The 24,896-nt window shown below is 49.4% G+C and overlaps 1 protein-coding gene and 1 long non-coding RNA gene across 6 annotated transcripts in view; both read left to right on the top strand.

Moving 5' to 3' along the window:
- Dennd2a (DENN domain containing 2A) overlaps positions 1-24,896 on the top strand; it is a 71,114-nt gene that overhangs the window by 6,000 nt on the left and 40,218 nt on the right. For 3 of the 5 annotated variants that reach the window (XR_007210134.1, XM_048340339.1, XM_048340338.1), the window contains exons 2-3: positions 18,630-18,731; positions 23,261-24,335. Coding sequence is in view for 4 of the 5 variants with exons in the window: in XM_048340339.1 (XP_048196296.1) it covers positions 23,413-24,335 (923 nt within the window). In the remaining variant the exon portion in view is untranslated. The remainder of the gene's footprint in view (positions 1-18,629; positions 18,732-23,260; positions 24,336-24,896) is intronic. The other 2 variants (XM_048340340.1, XM_048340341.1) reach the window with 1 other exon arrangement.
- Positions 18,830-19,199, top strand: LOC125347222. Its single transcript, XR_007210135.1, has 2 exons — positions 18,830-19,017; positions 19,051-19,199. It is a non-coding gene; the product is annotated as an uncharacterized LOC125347222 (long non-coding RNA).

The following is a 24,896-nucleotide window of genomic DNA, read 5'->3' as shown; positions in this document are numbered from 1 at the left end:
CTGGTGTTCCCCTTCAGTGTCTGATTTGGGCAAAAGTCAGTTAGTTCTGCCTTCTGTCGGTGGCATGCTCTTCCCCTTCGCCTCCGGAGTCCGGAGCCGCTGCTTTGCCTTTGGCTTCTGATATTTTTGGCTTTGGCTGGCAGTCCAGCAGGGCTGCAAGAGAAGTAAGCCTAAAATCCTCATTTTCTAACAGCTGAACTGTGGAAAACGATCATTGCGGTGTTTTGGTTTGGTTTGGTTGTTTTGGTTTGGTTTGCCAATACTATGGCTTGAACTAGGGCTTTGTACTTTTGCTTGGATGTCTCACTCACGGCTGTCGCCCTCCCGCTTGGGTGGTTAAGGGTTGTTAAGAGTCTCACAGCCTTTCCTGTCAGGACTGGCTTCAAACTGAGATCCTCCGATCGCAGCCTCCCGAAGTAGCTGGGATCACTTGAGCCCGCGGTGCCCTGCTTATTTTCCACTTTTTTGCTACTTAATTGGAGATAAGCCTCATGAACTTTTCTGTTCAGGTTAGCTTCAAACTGCAATCCTCCTGAGTAGTTACCAGCACCTGGCTTGTTAGTTTGCTTTCTTTTTTTTTGTGCTGGTCATGGGACTTGAACTCAGGTCTTGGGCGTGGTCCCTGAGCCTTTATGCTCAAAGCTACTGCTCTACCATTGGGGGCCATTCCTCCCACTTTTTGTGGTTATTTGGAGACAAAAGTCTCTTGGACTTTTCCTGCGGACTTTTGCTTCCCAGGTTGGCTTCAAACCGAAGTCCTCAGATCTCAGCCTCCCTAGTAGCCAGGATTGCAGGCGTGAGCCAATGGCGCCTGCTTTGCTATTTTGCTTTCTTCAAAATAGTTACTTGTAATTTTAAGTCTGAATATGTGCATATGTACATGGATATCTGCATTTACATATGAACTCTGAAAGTTATGCATTTCAGCAATATTAACAAGGACCTGATGGGAAGTGACAGCTTGTCCCCTCCCCCCTGGGGTCTCAGAGACTGTCAGTCACTGGGCGGGTGTATATCAGAGCCTCCTACTTCCTTTTCCTTTGCAGATGTTTGTTTGTTTGTTTGTTTGTTTATAAAAATAGAAGCATTTCTATAACATTCTGCCATTACAACATTTTATGGGAGCAATTTTGACTCCTACGTGTTCAGCCTCCTTTTTAACCCCTGCCTGGGGTGCTTTCTATAGGGGGACTTAATTTGTTTAACAAATGATCTACTTACTTCTGGGCAATTGGTTGCTTCTAATTTTAGCTACTACAAAAGATGATGTCACAAACCCTCCCCATCCCCCTCTCCTAATGTCTTTGTATGCTGAGTACCTAAAAGTGGAACTGCTACATTAAAGTAGATTCAAAGCCAAATATGTATTCATTGATACCTGGCCAATGATGGATTTTATGAAAATGAGATTCTGATAGTCTTTGCTGTTTTTGTTGCCAGCCCCTGGGCTTGGAGTCAGGGCCTGAGCACTGTCCCTGGCTTCTTTTTGCTCAAGGCTAGCACTCTGCCACTTGAGCCACAGCACCACTTCCGGCTTTTTCTATACATGTGGTGCCAAGGAATCGAACCCAGGGCTTCATGTATACAAGGCAAACACTCTACCACTAGGCCATATTCCCAGCCTGAGATTCTCATAGTCTTTAAAAAAAAAAAAAATTTACATTAATCCCTTTCCATAATCTAAGCATCCCACACTAGTCCCTCACTGAATTCATTATGAATTTCTATTATAGTTTTGGAGGTTTTTGTGTGTGTGATCAGTAGTGGAGTTTGAACGTAGAGCAAACTCCCTACCACTTGATCCATGCTCCCAGTCCCTTAAGTTTATATGAAAACTAAAATGTATAGCACATCTCATTCAGAGAGACAATTTATTATTTTGAGGTTTGTTAAACGTAAAAAGGCAACATATTAAAATCAAAGGTGTGTGTGTGTGTGTGTGTGTGTGTGTGTGTGTGTGTGTGTGTGTGGTGTGCTGGTCCTGGGGCTTGAACTCAGGGCCTGGGTGCTGCCCCTTAGCCTGCCTCCCTTCCCTTCCTTCCCCTTCCCTTTACCTTTCCTTTTCCTTTTCCCCTTCCCCATCCTTCCTTCCTTCCTTCCTTCCTTCCTTCCCTCCCTCCCTCCCTCCTTCCTTCCTTCCTTCCTTTCTCTCTCTTTTGTTTTTTGTATGCTAGTCCTGGCACTTGGACTAGGCATGGGCACTGTCCCTGAGCTTCTTTTGCTCAAGGCTAGCACTGCCACTTGAGCCACAGCGCCACTTCTGGCTTCTTTTGGTGCTTAATTAGAGACAAGAGCCTCAGGGACTTTCCTGCCTGGGCTGGCTTTGAACTGAGATCCTCAGACCTCAGCCTCCTGAGTAGCTAGGATTATAGGCGTGAGCCACCAGCGCCCAGCCCCTTAGCTTTCTTGCTCAAGGCTAGCGCTCTACCAGTTGAGCCACAGGTCTACTTCTAGCTATTTGGTGGTTAATGCAGGTAAGAGGTTCACGGACTTTCCTGCCCTGGCTGGCCTCAAGCCTCCATCTTTAGAAGTGGATACCTAAGTGTGGTTCCTAAGCAGGGGCCACAGGCCAGCTTGAGCCCCAGAGTCTGCAGCCCCTGTGGGTAGGAGGAGACGGTCCCCCACAGTCTTGCTGGGCATGGCAGATGGGAAAATGGGGGTTTCCTGAAGAGTCTGGCCTCATATTCTGGGTTTGTTTGTCTGGGCAGTGTCTCTGGCTCTCTGGGGATTCAGGGATTCGCTACTTAGTATTCTGAGCTGCAGGTGGGATTTGTTCAGATTTGGAAGGAAACATGTGGTCATCCAATCCAAAGGCATCTTGTTGCGACTGTTAGCCTTTATTTATATCCGGTCCTTTTCCTTGTTTGTGACAATCAGCAAACATACACCAGCTCCCAGGACATCAAAGGGAGATGAGTGCAGTCTGTTTAATCCATAACCCGCCCCCACCTCCCCCCAGCTGACTGACTGTGTCTAACAGGGTGGGAAAAACCGGCAGAGAGGAGAGAGAGCGAGGAGAAAGACAGAGCAGCCTCTCAAACAACCTCACTTGGAGATTCTGGTGCTACAGAGAGAGGGCCAAGAGGGCCTCTGGACCCAGGCTCCTTTTCCCTGAATCTTGGGGCAGCCAAGATTCCTGGAACAGAGTGCAGAGAGATGGGGAAAGGTACACACACAATTTCGGGTTCCGATTGCCAGTTTATTGCAGGAAGAGAGAAAGCAGCTGATGAGAGAGGCGTTGCAAATGGAAGAGTCCCGGGAGACAGGTCCTCATGTTGCTTCCCCTGGCCTCTGAAATCTGGCTCCCATCCCTAACCATCTGCTGAAACTTATCCCTGATAAATATGGCCTGTGCTTCTTGGCCTCACTAATGCATCCGACCTTTCTTTCATGAAATGAAGTCAAGGTGGATACAAAACTAATCTGTAGGCTTGGCATGGTGGTATACACCTATAATCCCCGCTACTCAAGAGTTGTTAAGTAGGTGGATCACTGTCTCAGGTGGCCCTGGGAAAAAACATCAGACCCTATGTGAAATAAATAAATACAGCAAAAAAAAAAAAAAAAGCTGGAGGTGTGGCTTAAATGGTAGAGCACCTGGCCAATCAAGCATGAGACCCACCAAGAATTAAAAACAACAAGCAAATAGAAGTGCACGGATACATTTGTGCCATTTATCGAAACGTTGAAATGCTACTGGTTGATGGCCCTTCTACTTGTGGGGTTCCGACAGCACCTCACACCGTGGTCAGCTTGTCAATTGATTATATAGATTAGTTTCCAATCCATCTATGCTGGCTCAGATTAGCTACATGAAACCATAAATAAAAGATCTTTTCCAATACCTCAAAACTTAGCTAAGCCCAGCTCTGGGGGCTCATGCCTGTAATGTTAGCTACTCAGGAGGCTGAGATCTGAAGATCCAGGTTTGGAGCAAACTAACAGGCAAATCCTGAGATTTGATTCTCCAATGAGCCAGCAACAAGGCAAAAGTGGATGTGTGGTTCAAGTGGCAGAGCACCAGCCATGAGCAGGCCCTGAGTTCAAGCCACAGTATCTGCACAAAACAAAAAAGGTACACAAAATGAGCCCATTCCCAGGGGGTGCACACCTTCAGCGTACTCACCGCCATGTTCGGATAGTAAATAAACACCTGGGGCCTCCTCTAAGAAGCAGGAGCTCAGCACCGCAGAGGGCGGCCAAGGAGGGTGGCGGCCCCCCTCAGCCTGCCTGGGGGCCCGCGTGGCCCAGGTTACCCCCCAGCAGCTGCAGAGGGAAGCGGTCTGCTCCCTGGAAAAGTTCAGAGGCAACTTTGGCAAGTGATGCTGTCACCCAGCCGTATCTGTGCGAAAGCTGTTTTGTGTTTTGTGGTGTTGGGGCTTGACGGTGGGAGTCCTACTCAACACTCCTGGCCCTGCTTGAGAACATTTTAAAGCTTTAAGTACATTGAAAATAAGCCAGTTAGAGTGGTTGTTTGAGGACACCCTATAATTATTATCATCAATGCAGCATCTTGTTTGTTTTCTTTTCTTTTTTTTTTTTTTTGCCAGTCCTTGGGGCGTGGACTCAGGGCCTGAGCACTGTCCCTGGCTTCCTTTTGCTCAAGGCTAGCCCTCTACCTCTTGAGCCACATTGCCACTTCCACCTTTTTCTGTTTATGGGTGCTGAGGAATAGAACCCGGGGCTTCATGTATATGAGACAAGCACTCTACCACTAGGCCACATTCCCAGCCCCCTTTTTAAAAATTATTTTATTTTATTTTATTGTTATTATAAAGATGATGTACAGAGAGTTTACAGTTACACAAGTCAGGGACAATGTCACCCCTTCCCTCACTTTCAGTTTTTCCCTCCCATCCCCACCCACAAGTTGTTTTGGGTTTTTTTGCCAGTCCTGGGGCTTGATGAACTCAGGGCCTGGGCATTGTCCCTGAGCTTTTTGCTTAAGGCTAGCACTCCTGTCACTTAAGCCACAGAGCCACTTCTGGGTTTTTCTGTGTATATAGTGCTGAGGAGTCAAACCCAGGGCTTCATGCATGCTAGGCAAGCACTGGACCACTAAGCCCCATTCCCAGACCCCCCCCCCAAGTTGTATAGTTCATTTTTTTTAATTTAATTATTTAGGTGTTTAAGGTCTTGCACTAAATTTTTGCAAGCTGGTGAACACTGACAAATTGTTTCTCCCACAGACCTATAACCACACATTCCCAGACAGTAAAATATAGTTGAACTAAAAATACACATCACCATTTTATCAATTATATAAGACAAATTATCAAGTATCCAAATATTAAGTTACATAGCTCAAAAGGCTTATAAAATATTAGATATCTGCTCAATTTCATTAGCAGAAACCCACTTTTTTTTTTTGCAAGAGAGGCTGGGAAGAGAAAGGAAAAAAATCACAATTCAAATAAAAAATAATCTGGTAAACAACTAAATTTGGAAAATAATACAGTATCAGAATTTTATGATTAAGAATCAGCTAAAGGGCTGGGGATATAGCCTAGCAGCAAGAGTGCCTGCCTCGGATACACGAGGCCCTAGGTTCGATTCCCCAGCACCACATATACAGAAAACGGCCAGAAGCGGCGCTGTGGCTCAAGTGGCAGAGTGCTAGCCTTGAGCGGGAAGAAGCCAGGGACAGTGCTCAGGCCCTGAGTCCAAGGCCCAGGACTGGAAAAAAAAAAATCAGCTAAAAACAAAGCATACAAGTTGTATAGTTCATTTTTAACATAGTGTCCAGTGAGTACCACTGCTGCATTTGTTCACCCTTTGTCCCTCCATTTCTGTGACTCCCTTACCCTCCCCAAAGACAGATAAACAAGACAAAAAGAAAAGAAAACAAAAACAACAATGAAGAAGAAAAAAAACAAAACCTCTTGCTTCCACTTCCTGGAGTTCATTTTGATAAATATTATTTTATATGATCTGACGCTCACAGGCATTGCGCCGTTGTGTTCCTCCCCTAAAAGTATCGTCCTTTGATCTCACTGGCTGTGAAGGCCTAGAGACCTGTGTAATTTATCATGTCCTGGCATATGTTAGATCTAGCTTCCACATCTGAGGAAAAACTTGTGCCATTTGTGTCTCTGAGCCTGGTTTACCTCACTTTACATCATTCATTCTAGGCCCATCCATTGCCATTGCCCTTGTTGCGGATCTTGTCTCATTACCCGCGTTAGTGTTACTTGGTAGGCTCAGAGGAGACGTTCGCTGAGCACCTGACTCATAGCACATGGCTTTCCCGGCATGATCTGACCGCATCCTTTCCCATGTCTGTCATAGCAGGTGCTCTTCTTAGTACCCAGATGACCCAGACATGGGAAGCGCTGCAGCTCGCAGGCCTCCCTGGCCCTTGGCTCTGGCTCCAGCGGCCTCCGCTGGGCCCTCTCGGGCTGGCCCCACGGACAGAGATGGGAGATGACGTCTCCCTCGAAGATTGCTGCCTTTTGTCCAAATGTGCTGGCCGCAAGCCAGGCCTGGAAACTCTCTGCTCATGGAAAGAAAGAACAGAAGCCAGCCAAAGAGGGTGGGAAGGGAGTGTGCGGGGGAGGGAAGGAAGAGGAGGACCGGAAGGGGAGAGGGTGAGGAGGGAGGGGGCAGCACAGCTGGAGTGAGGGCGCCTGCTGCAAGCCCTGGGACCTGAACTTCATTCAGGTGCATTCCACTGGAGCAGCTGTTGAGAGACGCTGGGCACAGAGTTCTCGGGTGTGTCCAGCCCAAGACAGCCTGGGAAGGAGGGGGGTGGAGGGGTTGAGGGTCGCCTGTGGGACTAGGGCCTGCTTGGGGAGCAGGGACAGAGAAGAGGGGGCTGGCTGCTGGCTGCTTTGACCAAGTGGAGCACAAGTCACTGAGCCCTACATCCGCGCAAGGGCGGAAGGCTGTGCCTTACCCGGGGCGCACACTAGGCACCCAGGCTAGCCTGGGTTCACTCGGCCTCCGCATGGCATCAGAAAGTCAGTCTTACCTGACCCCCGTTTCCGTGTGTGTGTGTGTGTGTGTGTGTGTGTGTGTGTGTGTGTACTGGTGCTTGAACTCAGGCCTGGACCTTGTCCCTTAGCTTTTTCACTTAAAGCTAATATTCTACCATTTGAGCCACAGCTCTGCTTCTGGCTTTTTCCTGGTTAATTGGAGAGAAGAGTCTCACAGACTTTGCTGCCCTGGCTGGCTTTGAGCTTCAAGCCCTAGATCTCGGCCTCTTTAAGTAGCTAGGATTACAGGCATGAGCCACCAGTGCCCAGCTCTGAGTAACTCTTATCTCCACTTAACCAGCAAAAAGCCACAACTAGAGGTGGCTTAAGTGGTAAGCGCCAGCTGTGGGTAAAAAAGCTGAGCAAGGGAATATGGCCTAGTGGTAAAGTGCTCGCCTTGTATACATGAAGCCCTGGGTTCGATTCCTCAGCACCACCTATATAGAAAAAGCCAGAAGTGGCGCTGTGGCTCAAGTGGTAGAGTGCTAGCCTTGAGCAAAAAGATGCCAGGGACAGTGCTCAGGCCCTGAGTTCAAGCCCCAGGGCTGGCAAAAAAATAAAACAAAACAGGGTAAAGTCCAACTTTAAGCCCAAGGACAGTCATAAAACAAAACAACAACAACAAAACCCATGTAACCTGGGTACCCAGGTTGAGGCGGCGCCTCTGTAGGAGTGAAGAGAAGTGAGCGAGAGCAGGATGGACAAGAGCCTCGGGTTTAGACAACTGTACTGGGCAAGCCACGAAGTCCAGCCTTATCATTTCCAGCCCTGACTTCCTGCCTGTCCCCTCCCTGTGCTCGTGTTTCGGAGCTTCTCCATGGCAGGGGCTTTGCTAGTTATGTGTCCCCCCCCCCCTTTTTTTTTGCCTTTCCTCCTTGAATGTCCTTGCAGACTGGGACCCCCGAGGAGCACTTGTCATCGGCAGGCCAGGTTCCCAGTGACCCCCATGGGTCACAAGGCAGAACCGCCGAGGCCAGCAGGGGGACGTGGACCAGGGTCCTGGGAGAGGGGGCTTAGCATTTCCTGGAGGCAGATGGCTCCCAAAAATAGACAGGGGGATGGGAAAGAAGTCAGTCTTCTTTCTAGTGGTCAGACTGCACATGCAGCCTCTTGTGTTCACCCACGTGTCCTCGCCCCGGGCACAGGGGCAGGAAGGGGATGTGAGATCTGCTTTCTTGAATGCAGAGCCAAAGCCAAGAACCGAAAAAGCCACACGTGACTTTGATGTGGTCATTTGTCACAGTAACCTCTCCATGGGTTTTTCCTGACATGTCCCAGAGTTATTTGGGCTCTTCTTCAAGGAAGGAAATGGTGTGCCTTCTGATAGCTGTGACCTGATTAACTTCATCCAGTGGTTTGCATCTTCCTGTTGTAATGCTGACAGTATCGTCCCAGCTCCCCAGAAAGCTCCGGTTAGGTGACATCAGCCTTGCAAAGACTTCACATGGCTCTGTGGCTCCCAGTGTCCTGAAGGATGGCCTGAGGAAGAGAAGGGGCTGTTGGACAGCATTCTGGTGACCTCACTGTTGTAGGAAATGACCAGGTCACACCTAACCTCCAAAGCTTTTGCTCTTTACTCCTGGCATCTTTGCCCCGTTTCAGCTGCAATGGGGGATTGATGGACTGCTCTGAGAGCAGGATCTGATTGGGTAGTCTGACTGAGTCAGGCCTCCCTTACAGCCAATCACCCAGAAGCTGGGGGTGCTTCCATACCTCAAATGTGGTTGCTGGAGGCCTTGTGACTTGTGATTGAGGGAAGGGCCAGATTGCAGAAAACGGCTTCTTATGAGGTAGGCTGCGGTTTTTGTATTCCTTTTTCTCTTTCTCCCTTTTAGTGGTACAGGGGATTTAACTCAGGGCCTTGTGCTTGCTAGGTGGGTGCTCTACCACTTGAGCCTTGCCTTCAGCACCTGTGCTTTGTTTCTTTCACCATTTTGCAATCGTTTACCTCTGTACTCAGAATGCTAGCCCTATGAGTCACTCTAAATACTTTGACAGGAACAGAAACAGCCGGTGAAGGAGGTAATGGTATAATCCAGCAAGAACTCTAGGGCTTGGCAGCCCTTTTAAAAATTCAAGTGATGCTCACTTTCCTCTTCTGTAAAATGAAATTGACTTGCCCTTACTTTGAAGTTTTCTTGCCTTCTTCTCCTTCCTCCTCCTCCTCTTTTTCCTCTTCCTTCTCCTCTTCTTGTTCCTTCTCCTTTTCTTCCTCCCCTTCTTCATCTTCCTCGTTTTCCTCCTCTCCCTCTTCTTCTTCCTCCCTCCTCTTCCTCCTCCTCTTCCTTGTCCTTCTCCTCTTCCTCCTCTTTTTTTCTCTTCCTTTTCTTCCTCTTTCTCCTTTTCTTCCTCTTTCTCCTCTTCTTCCTCTTTCTCCTCTTCTTCCTCTTCCTCCTCCTCCTTTTCCTCTTCCTCCTCCTCTTCCTCTTCTCCCTCCTCTTCTCCCGTTTCTTTCTCTTCCTCCTCTTCTTTTCTTCTTCTGTTTTTTTTTTTGGCCAGTCCTGGGCCTTGGACTCAGGGCCTGAGCACTGTCCCTGGCTTCTTCCCGCTCAAGGCTAGCACTCTGCCACTTGAGCCACAGTGCCACTTCTGGCCGTTTTCTGTATATGTGGTGCTGGGGAATCGAACCTCATGTATACGAGGCAAGCTCTCTTGCCACTAGGCTATATCCCCAGCCCCTTCTTTTCTTCTTCTATCGGGGCTTGACCTCAGAGTTTCTGGCTTTGTTGGCCTGCTTGCTGTGCTGGTGCTCTACCACTTGAGCCACACCTTCAGCACACCTTTTTGCTGGTCATATTAGACATGGTATCTTGCGGGCTTTTTTAACCTGTTCTGGCCTTGAACTGTGATTCTCCAGCCGCTTGAGCTAAACAGGCAGGAATTACCAGTGCCCTGTTACTTTTTTTTCTTTCTAATTACTTTCAATCTTCCCCTACAACTTAATTTGGGGTTATTCATAAAGTTATGTAACCCTCACCATCATTTTAGAGCGTTTTTCATCGCGTAATCAAGACCTGTATTTCATACCCCACATTCCCAGCTTCCATTCCACCAACTGCTAAGGTACTATCTCTGTGGCTGGCAGATTTGCAACACTTCATATAAAGGAATCGTGTGTGTGTGTGTGTGTGTGTGTGTGTGTGTGTGTGTGTATACTGGCACTGCAGCTTGAACGCAGGGCTTGGGTACTGTGTCAGCATTTTCCCACAAGGCTGCTATTCTACCACTTGAGCCACAGCTCCACTTTCAGCCTTTTGGGGGGTTAGTGGGAGATCAAAGTCTCACTGAATTTCTTCCTAGGCTGGTTTTGAACCTTAATCTTCAGATCTCAGCCTCTTGAGAAGCTAGGATTAATAGGTGTGATCCACGGCGCTTTATGTATACTTTTTTGAACGTGCAAGCATAATGTTTTCAAGGTATGTCCATGTTGAAGCATACATCTGAACTAACTTTCTCCCTCTCTTTTTCTTTCTTTTCTTCTCTTCCTTCCTTCCTTTCTTTTTCTCTTTCTTTCTGTCAGTCATAGGGCTTGAACTATGGGCCTGGGCCCTGTCTCAGCTCTTTTTGCTCAAGGCTAGTGCTCTACCACTTTAAGCGACAGCACCACTTCCTGTTTTCTGGTGCTTAATTGGAGATGAGTCTCATGGGGACTTTTCAGCCCTGGCTGGCTTTGACGCATGATTCTCAGATCTCAGACTCCTAAGTAGCAAGGATTACAGGTGTGAGCCACCAGGGCCCGGCTGAACTTTATTCCTAATATTCCATTATATATCTGTTCATCAACTGATGACTACTTGGGTTGTTTCTCCTTTCTGGCCATTCTGTACAATATTACTGTGAATATTCCTGTAGGAGAACATATGTAGCCATATTTTATTTCTCTTACCATTGCTGATGCATTATTTCTGTGTTTAATTATGTTTATACTTGATGCCCTGCAGGATAGAATGTAGTATGGCTAATTCCCTCACCCTGACCTTCCCAGAGGTTATGAATGAAAGTTATTTCCTGCTTACTGCACTTAGACAAAAGTCAGGCTGTCCCCAAGGAGCCTGACCCCTCGGGGTCAAATTCTGAAGTTACTGTCCCCAGAGGCTCCTGGTAGAAGTCGGGCATCTGCCTTGAGAGGTGACTATCACAGGTGACTTGAGTTGAAGAGTAGGTTGGATGATGCATTTGGAATAGAAAGATACAAATCAGAGGGGGCTGGGGATATGGCCTAGTGGCAAAAGCGCTTGCCTCGTATACATGAAGCCCTCGGTTCGATTCCCCAGTACCACATGTACAGAAAATGGCCAGAAGTGGCATTGCGGCTCAAGTGGCAGAGTGCTAGCCTTGAACAAAAAAAGGAGGCCAAGGACAGTGCTCAGGCCCTGAGTCCAAGGCCAGGACTGGCAAAAAAAAAAAAAAGAAAAAAGATACAAGTCAGAGTCTAAACTCCCATGTGTGAAATACCCAGAGTGTGGGCACAACCACGGATCTACACCCCAATCCCTAGGGGACCTTAGTTGAACAATATTCAGTTAGGCTCTTCAGTTATGCCAGAAACATTTGTTTACTTAAAACAGTGTGGTGAGCTGGGAATGTGGCTTAGCGGTAGAGTGCTTGCCTAACATGCACGAAGGCCTGGGTTCGATTCCTCAGCACGACATAAACAGAAAAAGCCGGAAGTGGCGCTGTGGTTCAAGAGGTAGAGCAAAAAGAAGCCAGGGACAGTGTTCAGGTCCTGAGTCCAAACAAAACAACAACAACAAAACAATATGGTTCAATCACATCTTTTCTTTTTTTAAAGACATTGGCCTTGAACTCAGGGCCTGCGCACTGTCCCGGAGCTCTTTTTGCTCAAGACTAGCACTCTACTACTTTGAGCTGCAGCGCCACTTCCAGTTTTCTGGTGGTTCACTGGAGATGAGTCTCACAGACTCTCCTGTCCATGCTGGCCTTAAACAACAATCTTCAGAGCTCAGTCTCCTGAGTAGCTAGGATTACAGACATGAGCCACAGATGCCCAGCCATGCTTTCTTTCTTTCTTTTTTAATTACTTTATAGTTATCTTAGAGGTGATGTACAGCAGGTTACCTTTACATATGTCAGGTAACAAGTATATTTCCTTTCTTTTGCATAGTATCATCCATTCCCTCATTCTCTCTCATTCCTTCCCTCCCATTTCCACCCACATGTTACTTAGTTCACTTGCTTTATTTCTTAAAAAATTCTTTTCCCTGCCAAGTACCAATGGCTCATGTCTGTAATTCTAGCTACTCAGGAGACTGAGATCTGAGGATCGTGGTTTGAAGCCAGCCCAGGCAAGGAAGTCCATGACACTCTTTATCTCCAATTAATCACCAAAAAAGCTGGAACTGGAACTGTAGCTGAAGTGGTGGTCTTGAGCAAAAAGAAAAGCTCAGGGGTAGCACCCAGGCCCTGAGTTCAAGCCTCAGGACCTACACAAAAAAGAAAGAAAAATGGTAAGGGCATTGCACTGATTGCTGTCGAGTTTAGAAACAGGACATTATTTCTGTCAGATCTGAGTACAGAAAAAAAGGGAGAGCAAGTTTAAATACTTGACTGTTGAGAGAAGTTAGAACCTGGCCCTGCCCAGTTGGGTGACCTGTAATATTCCAAAGAAAAAAAGGAAATAGGGCTGGGAATATGGCCTAGTGGTAAAGTGCTTGCCTCGTATGTGTGAAGCCCTGGGTTCAATTCCTCAGCACCACATATATAGAAAAAAGCCGGAAGTGGCGTTGTGGCTCAAGTGACAGAGTGCTAGCCTTGAGCAAAAAGAAGCCAGGGACAGTGCTCAGGCCCTGAGTTCAAGCCCCGGGACTGGCAAAAAAAAAAAAAAGAAAAAAGAAAAAAAGGAAATATATTTCTTATTTAAAAATAATAAGGGGGGGAATGAGGGAGGAGGTAACAAACAATACAAGAAATGTATCCAATGCCCAACATATGAAAACTAACCTCTCTGTACATCACTTTGACAATGAACAAGAAAGAAAAAAATAATAATACAGGGGCCAGGCACCAGTGGCTCACACCTGTAATCCTAACTACACAGGAAGCTGAGATCTGAGGATCACAGTTTAAAGCCAGCACTGGCAGACAAATCTGAGACAAAAGACTCTTATCTCCAATTAACCACCAAAATGCTGGAAGTGGAAATATGTCTTAAGTGGTAGAGTGTTGATTTTGAGCAATAAAGCTAAATAAGAGCACAAGGCCCTGAGTTCTAAGCTCCATGACTAGCACAAAAAAAAAGAAAGAAAGAAAGAGAGAGAGAGAGAAAGGGAAGAGAGGAAGGAAGGGAGGGAGGGAGGGAGGGAGGGAGGGAGGGAGGGAGGAAAAGCCAGGTGCCAGTGGCTCTCACCTATAATCCTAGGTACTCCAGAGGCTGAAATCTGAGTGCTATAGTTTTAAGCCTGAACAGGAAAGTCTGTGAGATGCTTGTCTCCAGTTAGGCAGAAGTAGAAGTATGGCTCAAGTGGTAGAGTGCCAGCTTTAAGTTAAAAGGCTAAAGGACCAGTACCCAGGCCTTGAATTCAAAACCTAGTGCTGACACAAAAAAGAAAAAGAAATAACACAGGGGCTGGAGTTGTAGAGCACATGGTTAGTACACATGAGGCCCTGCTCAGTCTCCAGCACCAAAAACCTCCAACCAAATAACAGCTACAAAAACAACAAAAACCATTTATCTAAACCCACTATCAACCCATACCATAACAGTATTGGCTTTTTTTTTTCCTTTTAACTTTTGCGGTTCGAAGCCAGCCCAGGTGGGAAAGTCTGTGAGACTCTCATCTCCAGTTAACCACCAGAAAACTGGAAGTGGCGCTGTGGCTCGAGTGGTAGCGCACTTAGCCTTGAGCTGAAGAGCTCAGGGTCAGTACCCACGCCCAGAGTTCAAGCCCCATGCCTGACAGAAAAATTATGTAAGGCCTTTTTCTTTTGATTCAGTACTGGGACTTGAACTCAGGCTTGAATTTGCTAGGCAAGCATTCTGTCACTGGATCCACACTCTCCAGTTCTTTATAGTTTATTTTTCATACTCCAGCTATGTTAGCTGGAGATGGCCTCAGACCTTGACTCTGCTACCTCCACCTGTAAGTATGGGGGATCAGAGCTGTAAGCCACTGCGCTTGGCCCAAAGCTTGTTTTTGAGCTAGAGTCTTACTAACTTTGCCTCAAGGAGCCTCCATCCTCCATCCTACCTCTAGCCCTTGGGTAGCTGTAATAAGCCTATGCCATGTGCTGGTCCATTTCAGGCCTTTGATAAGCTGCATTTAAATGCACATTCCAGGCCAGCCCTGGAGAGGTGCTTAGGCATCTGAGCAGCTTGTCAGGCCAACCGGAACAGATCCCCAATGGACCACCCTTTGGGAAATGGCCCTCCTCCTCCTCCTCCTCCTCCTCCTCCTCCTCCTCCTCCTCCTCCTCCTCCTCCTCCTCCTCCTCCTCCTCCTCCTCCTCCTCCTCCTCCTCCTCCTCCTCCTCTTCCTCCTCCTTCTCCTCCTCCTCCTCCTCTTCCTCCTCCCTCCCTCCCTCCCTCCTTCCCTCCTTCCTAGGCCTGTAGAATGACAGTAAAATTTGCCCAGTCCTTAAAGTTACTGAGGACCTCCCGCTAGAACTTGGGGCCAGGCTTGTCACCTAATTGACAGTGTTTTCTCATTAGAGGCCAAACAGGAAAAGTTAGCCAGGAGCAGCCTCTTCCGGTACCTCCAGGAGTTCACAAGTGCTGGTGGCTGGCCACAGATGGGGGGCTTTTGTGACCCCCATTTCCAATTTCTAAAGCCCACTTGACTTGCTGTCAATGTGGTTTTCCTGGAATGGTGATTTTTTTTTTTTTAATTTTTGTGCTGGTAGTGGGGCTTGAACTTAGGATCTGGGCGCTATCCTTCAGGTTTTTTTCTCAATGGTGGTGCTCTACCACTTGAGGCGCAGTACCACTTCCGGCTTTTTCTGTGTATGTGGTGCTGAGGAATCGAACCCAGGGCTTCATGCATGCTAAGCAAGCCCTCTACCACTAAGCCACATTCCCAGCCCAACTTCTGGCCTCTTTTGGGAGGGAGTAGTTAATGGGGGTGGGGGGGAGTCCCTTGAATTCTTCCCTAGGCTGGCTTTGACTTTTTTTTTTTTTTTGGCCAGTCCTGGGCCTTGGACTCAGGGCCTGAGCACTGTCCCTGGCTTCTTCCCGCTCAAGGCTAGCACTCTGCCACTTGAGCCACAGCGCCGCTTCTGGCCGTTTTCTGTATATGTGGTGCTGGGGAATCGAACCTAGGGCCTCGTGTATCCGAGGCAGGCACTCTTGCCACTAGGCTATATCCCCAGCCCCCCTAGGCTGGCTTTGAATCTCCATCCTCAGCTCAGCCACGGGCACCTGGCTTGGAGTGGTGGCTTTAGTACAGGAGTTTCTCTGTTGCCTAAGCTCATTTCGTACCAGTCTGTGCGAGGTGAAGGTCACCTTGGGAATGGCACTTGTGAGGCCACCCATGACTCTCTGTGCTTCGACACCGATGGGCTTTGATCCTTTGGGGACCAGGACTGAGCCTGGGCTCATCTGTGAGTGGCCTGGAGTGGCCTGCTCGCCGGTGGCTCCTGGTACTGGCACTGGCACTGGGGTGCCGAGGGCGCCAGGCTGAGCCGGGGAGGTGGAGGCAGCACTGGCTGTCATGGAATAGGCTGGAAGGGAAGGCAGGGGCTTGTTCCATGTGGAGCCCGAGTGCACATTGGCAGGGAGGGGCTGCCCTGGCTGAGTCCAGCGTGGCCCTCTGCCAGATGAGGACAGGAGGGCAGTGTCCACGGGCCCAGCCACATGGAAGGGCTCCAGAAGCTTCAGCTGCGCCCGGCATTATGAGACAGACAATGAGTTCCTTCCTGTCCCTGGAAGGCCTTGCAGGCTTGCCGCCATCGTGGATGGGCGGGCCACGCCAGGACCTGGCTTCTTTCTGTCACCTGTTACAGTATAGCAGAATGGACCTTGCTCTATTGTTGGTTGTGGTGGTGATGGTGGTTGCGGGGCTTGAACTCGGAACCTGGGTGCTGTCCCTGAGCTTTTCTGCTCAGCACTACTGCTCCACCACTTGGAGCCACAGCACCACTTCTAGTTTTCAGGAGGTTCATTGGAGCTAAGAATCTCATAGTCTTTCCTGCCAGAGCTGGCTTTGAACCACCATCCTCGGATCTCGGCCTTCTGAGTAGCTAGGATTACAGGCGTGAGCCACCAGAGCCTGGCTTGCTGCTGCATTGTTTGTTGAGCTACTTGGGCAGGTCCGAGCTTGTCCTCCCTCCGCATTCAGCGGCTTGTTGGACCTGTGTCTTCCGCCCTTGTTTGGGTCATGGTTTCCTGCTTCGTTTTCTATCATGGGTGCCCAGGTCCCTTTCTTGGTCCCTTCCTTCTGGCCTTCCCTCTGCCTGTTCTGCAGGGTTTGTTGGTATCTTAGGGGTGGAGAACATGCCTAGGCTAGCACCTTGGGCAGCCTCACATCACCTGACTGCTGGACCAACCTGGGAGAGGGATTTCTAGAAGTTCCCTGAAAAGAAACGTGAGCTGCTGGGTGCTGGTGGCTCACACCTGTAATCCTCACTACTCAGGAGGCCGAGACCCGAGAATCACAGTTCCAAGCCAGCCTGGGAAGGAAAATCTGTGAAACTCATCTCCAATAAACTACTCAGAAAAGCCCAAAGTGGATCCATGGCTCAAGAGCTAGAGTGCTAGCCTTGAGCAAAAGAATCTTAGGGACAGCACCCAGACCCTGAGTTCAAGCCCCAGGACCAGCACAAAAAGAATGAGAGAGGGAAGGAGGGGGGGAGAAAGAGAAAGAAAGAGAGATGTGAGGAGCTGCACCTGGCTGCCAGGAGAGGAGGCTGACGGGCTGATGACAGCTTCCCAAATGGCTGGTTGTCTCGATGACCTCAGCACCTGGATTAGTGCTGAGGGTCACTGTGATTCCCCAAGTTCCCAAGGGGCTGCTGTTGAAGTAGTACATCCCATCAGTTGTTTCTATCCAGCTGGATGTGAGGCTCAGGTATCCCAAATCCACCACCTCAGTGTCCAGACATGTTCAGCTCCCCACAGCATGTTTGTGTGTGTGTGTGTGTGTGTGTGTGTGTGTGTGTGTGTGTGTGTGTGTGTGTGTGTGTACGTGATAATCCTGGGGCTTGAACTCAGAGCCTGGGTGCTGTCTTGAGCTTTTATGCTCAAGGCTAGTCTCTTATCACTTGAGTCACAGCTCCACTTCCGGCTTTTTGGGGATTAATCGGAGATAAGAGTCTCTTTCCTGCCCAGTCTGACTTTGAACCATGATCCTCAGATATCAGTCTGCTGAATAGCTAGGATTATGGGTGTGATCTTACCCTTGCTTTTTTTTTTTGGTCGGTCATGGGGCTTGAACTCTGGGCCTAGGCACTGTTCCTGAGCTCCTCGGCTCAAGGCTAGTGATCCTCCTGAGTAGCTTGGATTATAGGCATGAGCCACCAGTGCCCAGCTTATCCTTGGTTTTATATTATAATTTTAGTAACTTGTAGTTGCCTAAACAGATTCGTGTGTGTGTATGCACACATTCACATGTGTGCATATGTGCTAGTAACTGAGGCTTGAACTCAGGACCTCATACTCTTAGCTTTTTTGTTCAAGGGTGGCACCTTGCCCCTTGAGCAACACCTCCACTTACAGACTTTTGCTGGTTAATTGAAAATAAGACTCTCACAGATTTTTTTTTGGGGGGTGGGGGTACGGGCTGGCTTCAAACCACCATCCTCACATCTCAGCCTTCTGAGTAGCCAGGATTATAGACAGGAGCCACAGTGCCTGGTTCAATAAGATATTTCTTTGAAAGCCCACATTCACAGAACTGTTTTGGGGTGTGTTTTTTTTTTATTGGTTTTGTTTTATTGTTTTTTTTTTTAGTTGTTTTTTTTTTTTGGCCAGTCCTGGGCCTTGGACTCAGGGCCTGAGCCCTGTCCCTGGCTTCTTCCCGCTCAAGGCTAGCACTCTGCCACCTGAGCCACAGCGCCCCTGCTGGCCGTTTTCCATATATGTGGTGCTGGGGAATCGAACCTAGAGCTTCATGTGTAGGAGGCAAGCGCTCTTACCACTAGGCCATATTCCCAGCCCTTGTTTTGTTTTTGGTACTAGTCTTGCGGCCTGAATTCAGGGGCCTGGGCACTGTCCCTGAGCTCTTTTATTCAAAGCTATTCAGTGCTCTACCACTTGAGCCACAGCTCCACTTCTGGCCTTTTGGTAGTTAATTGGAACTGAGTCTCACAGACTTTGCTGCCTGGGCTGGCTTTGAGCCTCCCCGATCTCCGCCTCCTGAGTAGCTAGGATTGCAGGCGTGAGCCGCCCGCGCCCGGCTCTGCTGTCCCATTCACAGTTTAACCCTCATGGCAGGCACTCAGGTATAAGTCTGTTTGTAGGGCTCCCCACGGGGGCCCCTGACAGATCCCCAGTGGATAAGGAGGAATTACAATTTTCTTGAATTTGTGAAAAGGTGTCTGAAGGGCGCGGCGGGGGGGGGGGGGGGCTCTGAGTCTGGAGTGGGGCTCTGGGTTGTGCTCGCCTCCTGCTGGAAACGGTGATGGTCAGGTGGGGTCAGGGCCTGCATGGGCTCCTCGGAGGCAGAGCTGGCGGCTCACTGAGTGTGCACCCCCGTCCCCCAGGCCACCTGGAGCTTCTCCACGCGCTGACGTGATGACCGTGTACAGGCCAGCCCCGGGCAGCCACAGCCATACCACAAACCCGAACTCCACACTGGCTGACAGGTAAGGTAAGAGCCCACCCACCCCACCCCACCCCCCGTCTCTCCAGGCTCCTTAATGGCCCTCCTTCCCCCATCGCCCTTCCTCCTTCCTCACCCCACTTTCAGAACTAAGGAAGTGTTGTTCTCATCACCCTCCAGTAATCTGCTCCCCCTCATCTACCCTCTCTCAAGACTTGGGACCAAAGAGCTCTGCGCCTGTGTCTGGCCTACGGTAGCCACCATAGTCCAGATTCTCAAGCTGCTTTCCAGGCCAGGGTTTACCTTTCTCCCTGCTAGCATTCACAGCTGTTTACTCATCTTTGAGCCCTAAGTCTGCGCAGCTGTATCTGTCTACAAGATCAGCCTTCCCAGCTGGGCACAGGTGGCTCCTGCCCAGAATCCTAGCTACTCACGAGGCTGAGATCTGAGGATGGTGGTTCAAAGCCAGCCCCTGCAGAAAGCCCTTGGGACTCTGATCTCTAGTTCATCAGCCAAAAGCTGCAAGTGGTAGAGCAAACGCCTTGAGCAGAAAGCCAAGTGAGCACTTTTTAAGCACAAGTACTGGCATACACACACACACACACACACACACACACACACACACAATCATAATAAGCCTCCTCCTGACAAGCCTTCTTTTCCTCCCAAATGGCGCCTTCTCTCTGTTACTGACCACAGCCTGCCTGGCAGGTCTCTGCCCCATCCTCCACCCCCAGCCCTTTCCAGGCAGGCCCGGCTGTAGAATCCTGGAGACCCGGAGCCACACACTCTCTTGGACACAGCAACTGCATGGAGAAAGTATTCGGTCCTTGGAGTTACTTAAAGATATGGCTACACTGCCCTCACCCCTCTTGCGTGGGCTCAGAAAGTCAAGAAGGCTGTCCAGCAAGGTGGCCTTTCCTCTCATTCCCACACCAGTGACCGGGAAGTAGCACTAGGACTTTGAGATTTTTGACAATAATTGTAATGGTCACAGTAATACTGTCTGTTGAACCAAAAGTTATAATGAAGGCTGGGAGGGTGGGGGCCATGGCTCAAGTGGTAGAACAGCTGCCTAGCAAGCACAAAGGCCCCAAGACTGCCCACCTCCCAGAAAAAGAGTTACAATGAACAGCTGTGCTCTGGGCACATTGATACATTAGTTCATCCATTCATTCAGGAAATGTGTATTTATTCATTACCTACTATGTTACCAAGAACAGTGAGGAAGATCAACTTGGCCTGTGTACTTAGAAAGTTCCAGTCCAGAGAAAGGTTGTAGAGTTCTTACTTTGGGAAAAGAACCCAGCAGACATTAGCAGCTCTTGCTTGCAACCCTAGATTCTCAGGAGGCTGAGTTCGAAGATCACGGCTTGAATCCAGCCCAGGCAGGAAACTCCTTGAGACTCTTATTCCAGTTCACCACCAAAAAGTGGAACGTGAAGCTATGGCTCAAGTGGTAGAACACCAACCTTGAGTGAAAAAACTAAGGAACAGCACTCAGACCCCAAGTCCAAGCCCATGTATTTATCTGCTGCACAGAATTATCTACATGACATTGATAGTTCATATTCTATGATCAGCTTTCACCAAGCATGTGCTAGCCCTGGCTGTCACGGTTTTACATGTCTGTCCTCTCTTGTAGGGACGGGGACATTTTATTCTGCAAGAAAGCTGTTCATTATGTGCTCTTAGCCTGTATAGATGTTTATGTTGCTGTGAAAAATCTCCTAGGTTTATTGAGCTTTGAATCCTCCATGCAGTTTCTGCAGGGCCAAACCACATGATTTTCTAGGCTGTACACTGCCTTCTCCCAGCGCTGTTCCCTTTTGCGCCCTCAGTGAAAGAGAAGCAGGCCTGTGGTTCACGCTTCTGATCCTAGCTACTCAGGAGGCTGAGATTGGAAGATTGCGGTTTGAAGCCAGCCCAGGCAGAAAAGTTCTTGTGAGACCCTTATGTCTAATAAACTAGTCAAAAAGGCCAGAAGTGGCGCTGTGGCTCAAGTGGTAGAGTGCTAGCCTTGAGCACAAAGAGGCTCAGGGACAGCACCCAGGTCCTGAGTTCAAGCCCCAGGACCAACAAAAAGACAGAGACAGAGACAGAGACAGAGACACAGAGAGAAACAGCCTGATTGTACTGCTCTCTAAAATCTGTGTTCAGTGGTGGCAGGCCAATTAAAAATTGTGTTTTGTTTTGTAAGCATTCTGTGATGAATCCTACTTGCATATATCAATGAAGAATTCTGCTTTGATAAGCATGGAAAATATGTTTGCAAAAAAACAAAAGTTTGCATCTTCACAATTTTCTAATTTATGCTGTGCAACCAAGAATAGACACATAATTTGTGATGCCACTGTGAGGGAGAAATCTTTACGTAAACATCCGGCTATTTTGGAATGGAAAGTTCTAGTAACAGGGTGCATGAAATCACTAATTATTCATCCCTCCCTGTGAATTTGAACTGAAATGTCTGAATCCCTATGCAGTCAGCAATATAGAGACACAGAAAATGTGCCCAGGATGCTGGCTGGTATTTTCTAATTTCTGTACATCTTGTCTCTATTCTCAATCATTACCTTTGCTGGGGGATGGATATTTTACATTTCAAAACACAGGTTTTCTCATTCCATGAGTTTTTACATGTTCTCCTTTTTTTTTCTTTGTGCAAGTACTAGGATTTGAACTCAGGGCCTTATACTCATGTTTAGCTTTTTCATTCAAGACTGGCTCTCTACCACTTGAGCCATACCTCCACTTTGGGCTTTTTGCTGGTTAATTGGAGATAAGAGTCTCCTGGGTTTGTCTGTCCTAGGTTGGCTTCAAACCTCTATGCTCAAGTCTCAGCCTCCTGAGGAGCTAGGATTACAGGCATGAGCCACCATTGCCCAGAAAAAAAAAGTTTTTCTTAAAAATAATGTTTTAGGGGCTGGGAATATGGCCTAGTGGCAAGAGTGCTTGCCTCGTATACATGAAGCCCTGGGTTCAATTCCCCAGCACCACATATATAGAAAACGGCCAGAAGGGGCGCTGTGGCTCAAGTGGCAGAGTGCTAGCCTTGAGCAAAAAGAAGCCAAGCCCCAGGACTGGCAAATAATAATAATAATGTTTTAGCATCTTCAGGGTATTAGTAAGTAATCTTTAAAAAAAAAATCTCACTGGCAGGTATCTGACCCCCACCTCAGGCTCTAGGCGTGGAAGTCTTTCTCTGCGCCGCCCCTCGCACAGCCCAGTGTCTCGCCACGCCGCGTGCCGCGTGCCGCTGAGGAACACACGCTTTCATTTCATGAGAGCTCGTAGAGTCAGCTGCGGCTAGTGGTGACCGCACAGGGCAGGGCGTCTGGAGTGAGCATGTGTGTTTATTCCCACCCTCATTCAGGGGTCCTGTACTTGTGCCCATTCAAGGGAGACCCAGGGAGAGGCCATCTCAGGAGGCCGCGAGCTCCTGAGGAGGTTTGTGTGTACCCAACACAGCATGGTCTCACACACTGGGCTCTGCACTCTTGATCAAGCCCAGACTCAGTCAAAATGGCATAGTTGTAGCATTGGTTCAGGCTTGTGTGTATGTGTGTGTGTGTGCTGGTCCTGGGGCTTGAACCCAGGTCCTGGGCACTGTCCTTGAGATTTCGTGCTCAAAGCTAGAGCTCCACCACTTAAGCCACAGCTCCACGTCCAGTATTTTTGGTAATTAATTAGAGGTGAATCTCTTTGGCGTTTCCTACCAGGCTAGCTTCAAACTGTGATCCTCAGATCTCAGCTTCCTGAGTGGCTAGGATTATAGACGTGAGCCACCAGTGCCCAGCTTGTTTGAGCATTTTTAAGTCATTCCAAAGAACCACCCATGAATGACGAACACAGGGAGAGAGGGAGAGAATGGGGGAGAGAAAATGCTCCTATTTTTTATCAGGGGAAAACAAATACTGACAATTATTATCAATTTATTGTGCCCTCACAGTATACCATATACTTTCATGTGACCTGGCCTATTACATCTTTATGGTCATCTTATTAGAAGTATGTTATTACCCCCATTTTACAGAGAGGAAAACTGAGGTTTAGAGGACTTACCCACCCAAGTTCACACTGCTGCTGGTCAGTGGTTGAGTTAGTACTCAAATGCCGGACTCTTGGACTACAAACCCAATTCTGTTTTTTATTCCACCATCCTATCTCAAGAAAAGCATGCGTGTTTGTTTTTTGTTGTTGGTTGTGGGCTTGAACTCTGGGGCCTGGGTGCTGTCCCTGAGTTCTTCAGCTCAAGGCTAGCGCTCTACCCTTTGAGCCACAGCTCCACTTCCAGTTTCCTGGTGGTTAATTGGAGATAAGAGTCTCATGGACTTTCCTGCCCAGGCTGGCTTTGAACCGCGATCCTCAGATCTCAGCTTCCTGAGTGGCTAGGGTGACAGGTGTGAGCCACCAGCTCCCAGCTTACGTGATGGTTTTAAATGCTGGCTTTGGCGCATGTGGTTTGCAGTGAAGCACACACCATCTACAGCTGGGCTGTAGCGAATCTCCACGGCCAGCCAAGAACGGAGGCTGAGAACCCCTCACCTGCTGTTTGTCTTTCTGGTCCAGGGTCAAGGTGCAAGGTCTGGAGGCTGGAGAAAGCCCTGGAAGTCAGCCACGTGGGTCCTACGTGCCTTTCCCCGAGACTGATCGAGAGCCCCGCTTCATCTGGAGCGCCTGGGGGAGCCCTCAGCACCGCATGCCGGGGGGCCGGAGTGGCCATGCTCAGCCCAAGCATGACCCTGGGGGGCCCCACCGCAGAGCTGAGCGCCAGAGAAGCCGGCCGGCCCGGGCAGAGCCTCCGGCCCTGCTCCCGAACTGGGGCCCTGCCCAAGCCCCTGAGCATAAAGGACAAGATATCTGAGTGGGAAGGCAAGAAGGAGCCCCCCACGGCACCTGGCAGTGCGGCCGAGGGGCCCCAGCAGACCCCGGCTCCCTGCACACCGGACACAGGGGGCGAGGGGGCGAGAACTCGCCTTTCAGAAGCTAGGAATGGACTCAAGCCTCACCCAGAGAGCCCGGAGCCTGACTGCAGGACAGGGAGATCTAGGGGTTCCCAGGCAGACCCCGGCCAGACTGCTGGGGACCCCAGCCAGGGCCGAGGCCGGGAGACACGGCTCCGCAAACCCCACTCCCAAAGCAACCACCACTCAGTGCTCAGGCAGGTCCGGAGGCTGGAGCAGGCCCTGAAGGACGGCTCGGCCGGCTTGGACCCCCAGCTGCCGGGGACCTGTTACTCTCCGCATTGCCTGCCCGACAGGGCGGAGGAGGGGTCTCCCCTCCACGACTGTCCCGGGGTCGGGGGTCGTGCAGAAGCCCGGCCTAGGGGCCACCACCCCTTGAGCCCGGAGGACAAGGAGCTGGCCCTGGAGGCCTCAGAGGACAAGAAAGGCCTGGAGAACGCATGTTGGGGCTACGAAGGATCCCCCCAAAAGCCCTTCATCAATCCCCTGCCCAAACCTCGGAGAACGTTCAAGCATGCAGGAGAGGGGGACAGGGATCCGGGCCCAGGCTTCAGGAAGGAGAAAAGGAACCTGCCTCCCCTGCCCGCCCTGCCTCCTCCACCCCTGCCCTCGTCCCCCCCTCCTTCCTCCGTGACCAGAAGGCTGTGGACGGGGCGGCAGAGGCCCAGCGCCGACCACAGGTAGGTGCCGCTAGCCAGCTGTGTCGGCCCCAGGGGTGGCCAGGCTGGCCCCCGGACCTGCCCGCTGCGTTAAACCCAAGCTCCTGTCCTTAGGCCTATAGCATGCCTGGCATAAGGCAGCTTGTCCATTAGTCTGGGAATGGTTCTGTGTTTGTTCTCATTCCAAACGGAGGATTTGATTTTAAGAATCACTCTTTGGCCCGGCTCCTATAGCTTATGCCTATAATCCTAGCTACTCTCAGGAGGCTGAGATTGGAGGATCACGGTTCAAAGCCAGTCCGAGCAGGAAAGTTTGTGAGACTTTTGTTGTTGGTGGTGGTGGTGGTAGTCATGGGGCTTGAACTCTGGGATTTTCCTGCCCTAGCTGGCTGAGTAGCTAGGATGACAGGTGTGAGCCACCAGCACCCAGCTATGAGACTCTTATCAAAGAGTTAAAATAACATATCAAATAAGAAAGCAGGCTATTGCCAGAAAACACAGTATGGTGGGCTGGGAATGTAGCTTAGTGGTAGAGTGCTTGCCTAGCATACATGAAGCCATGGGTTCGATTCCTCAGCATCA

Source organism: Perognathus longimembris, chromosome 2 (assembly GCF_023159225.1).
Source record: "Perognathus longimembris pacificus isolate PPM17 chromosome 2, ASM2315922v1, whole genome shotgun sequence".
Taxonomy (NCBI): Eukaryota; Metazoa; Chordata; class Mammalia; order Rodentia; family Heteromyidae; genus Perognathus; species Perognathus longimembris.
The sequence above is the reverse complement of the archived record's forward strand: the minus strand, read 5'-3'. Positions and strand labels throughout refer to the sequence as shown.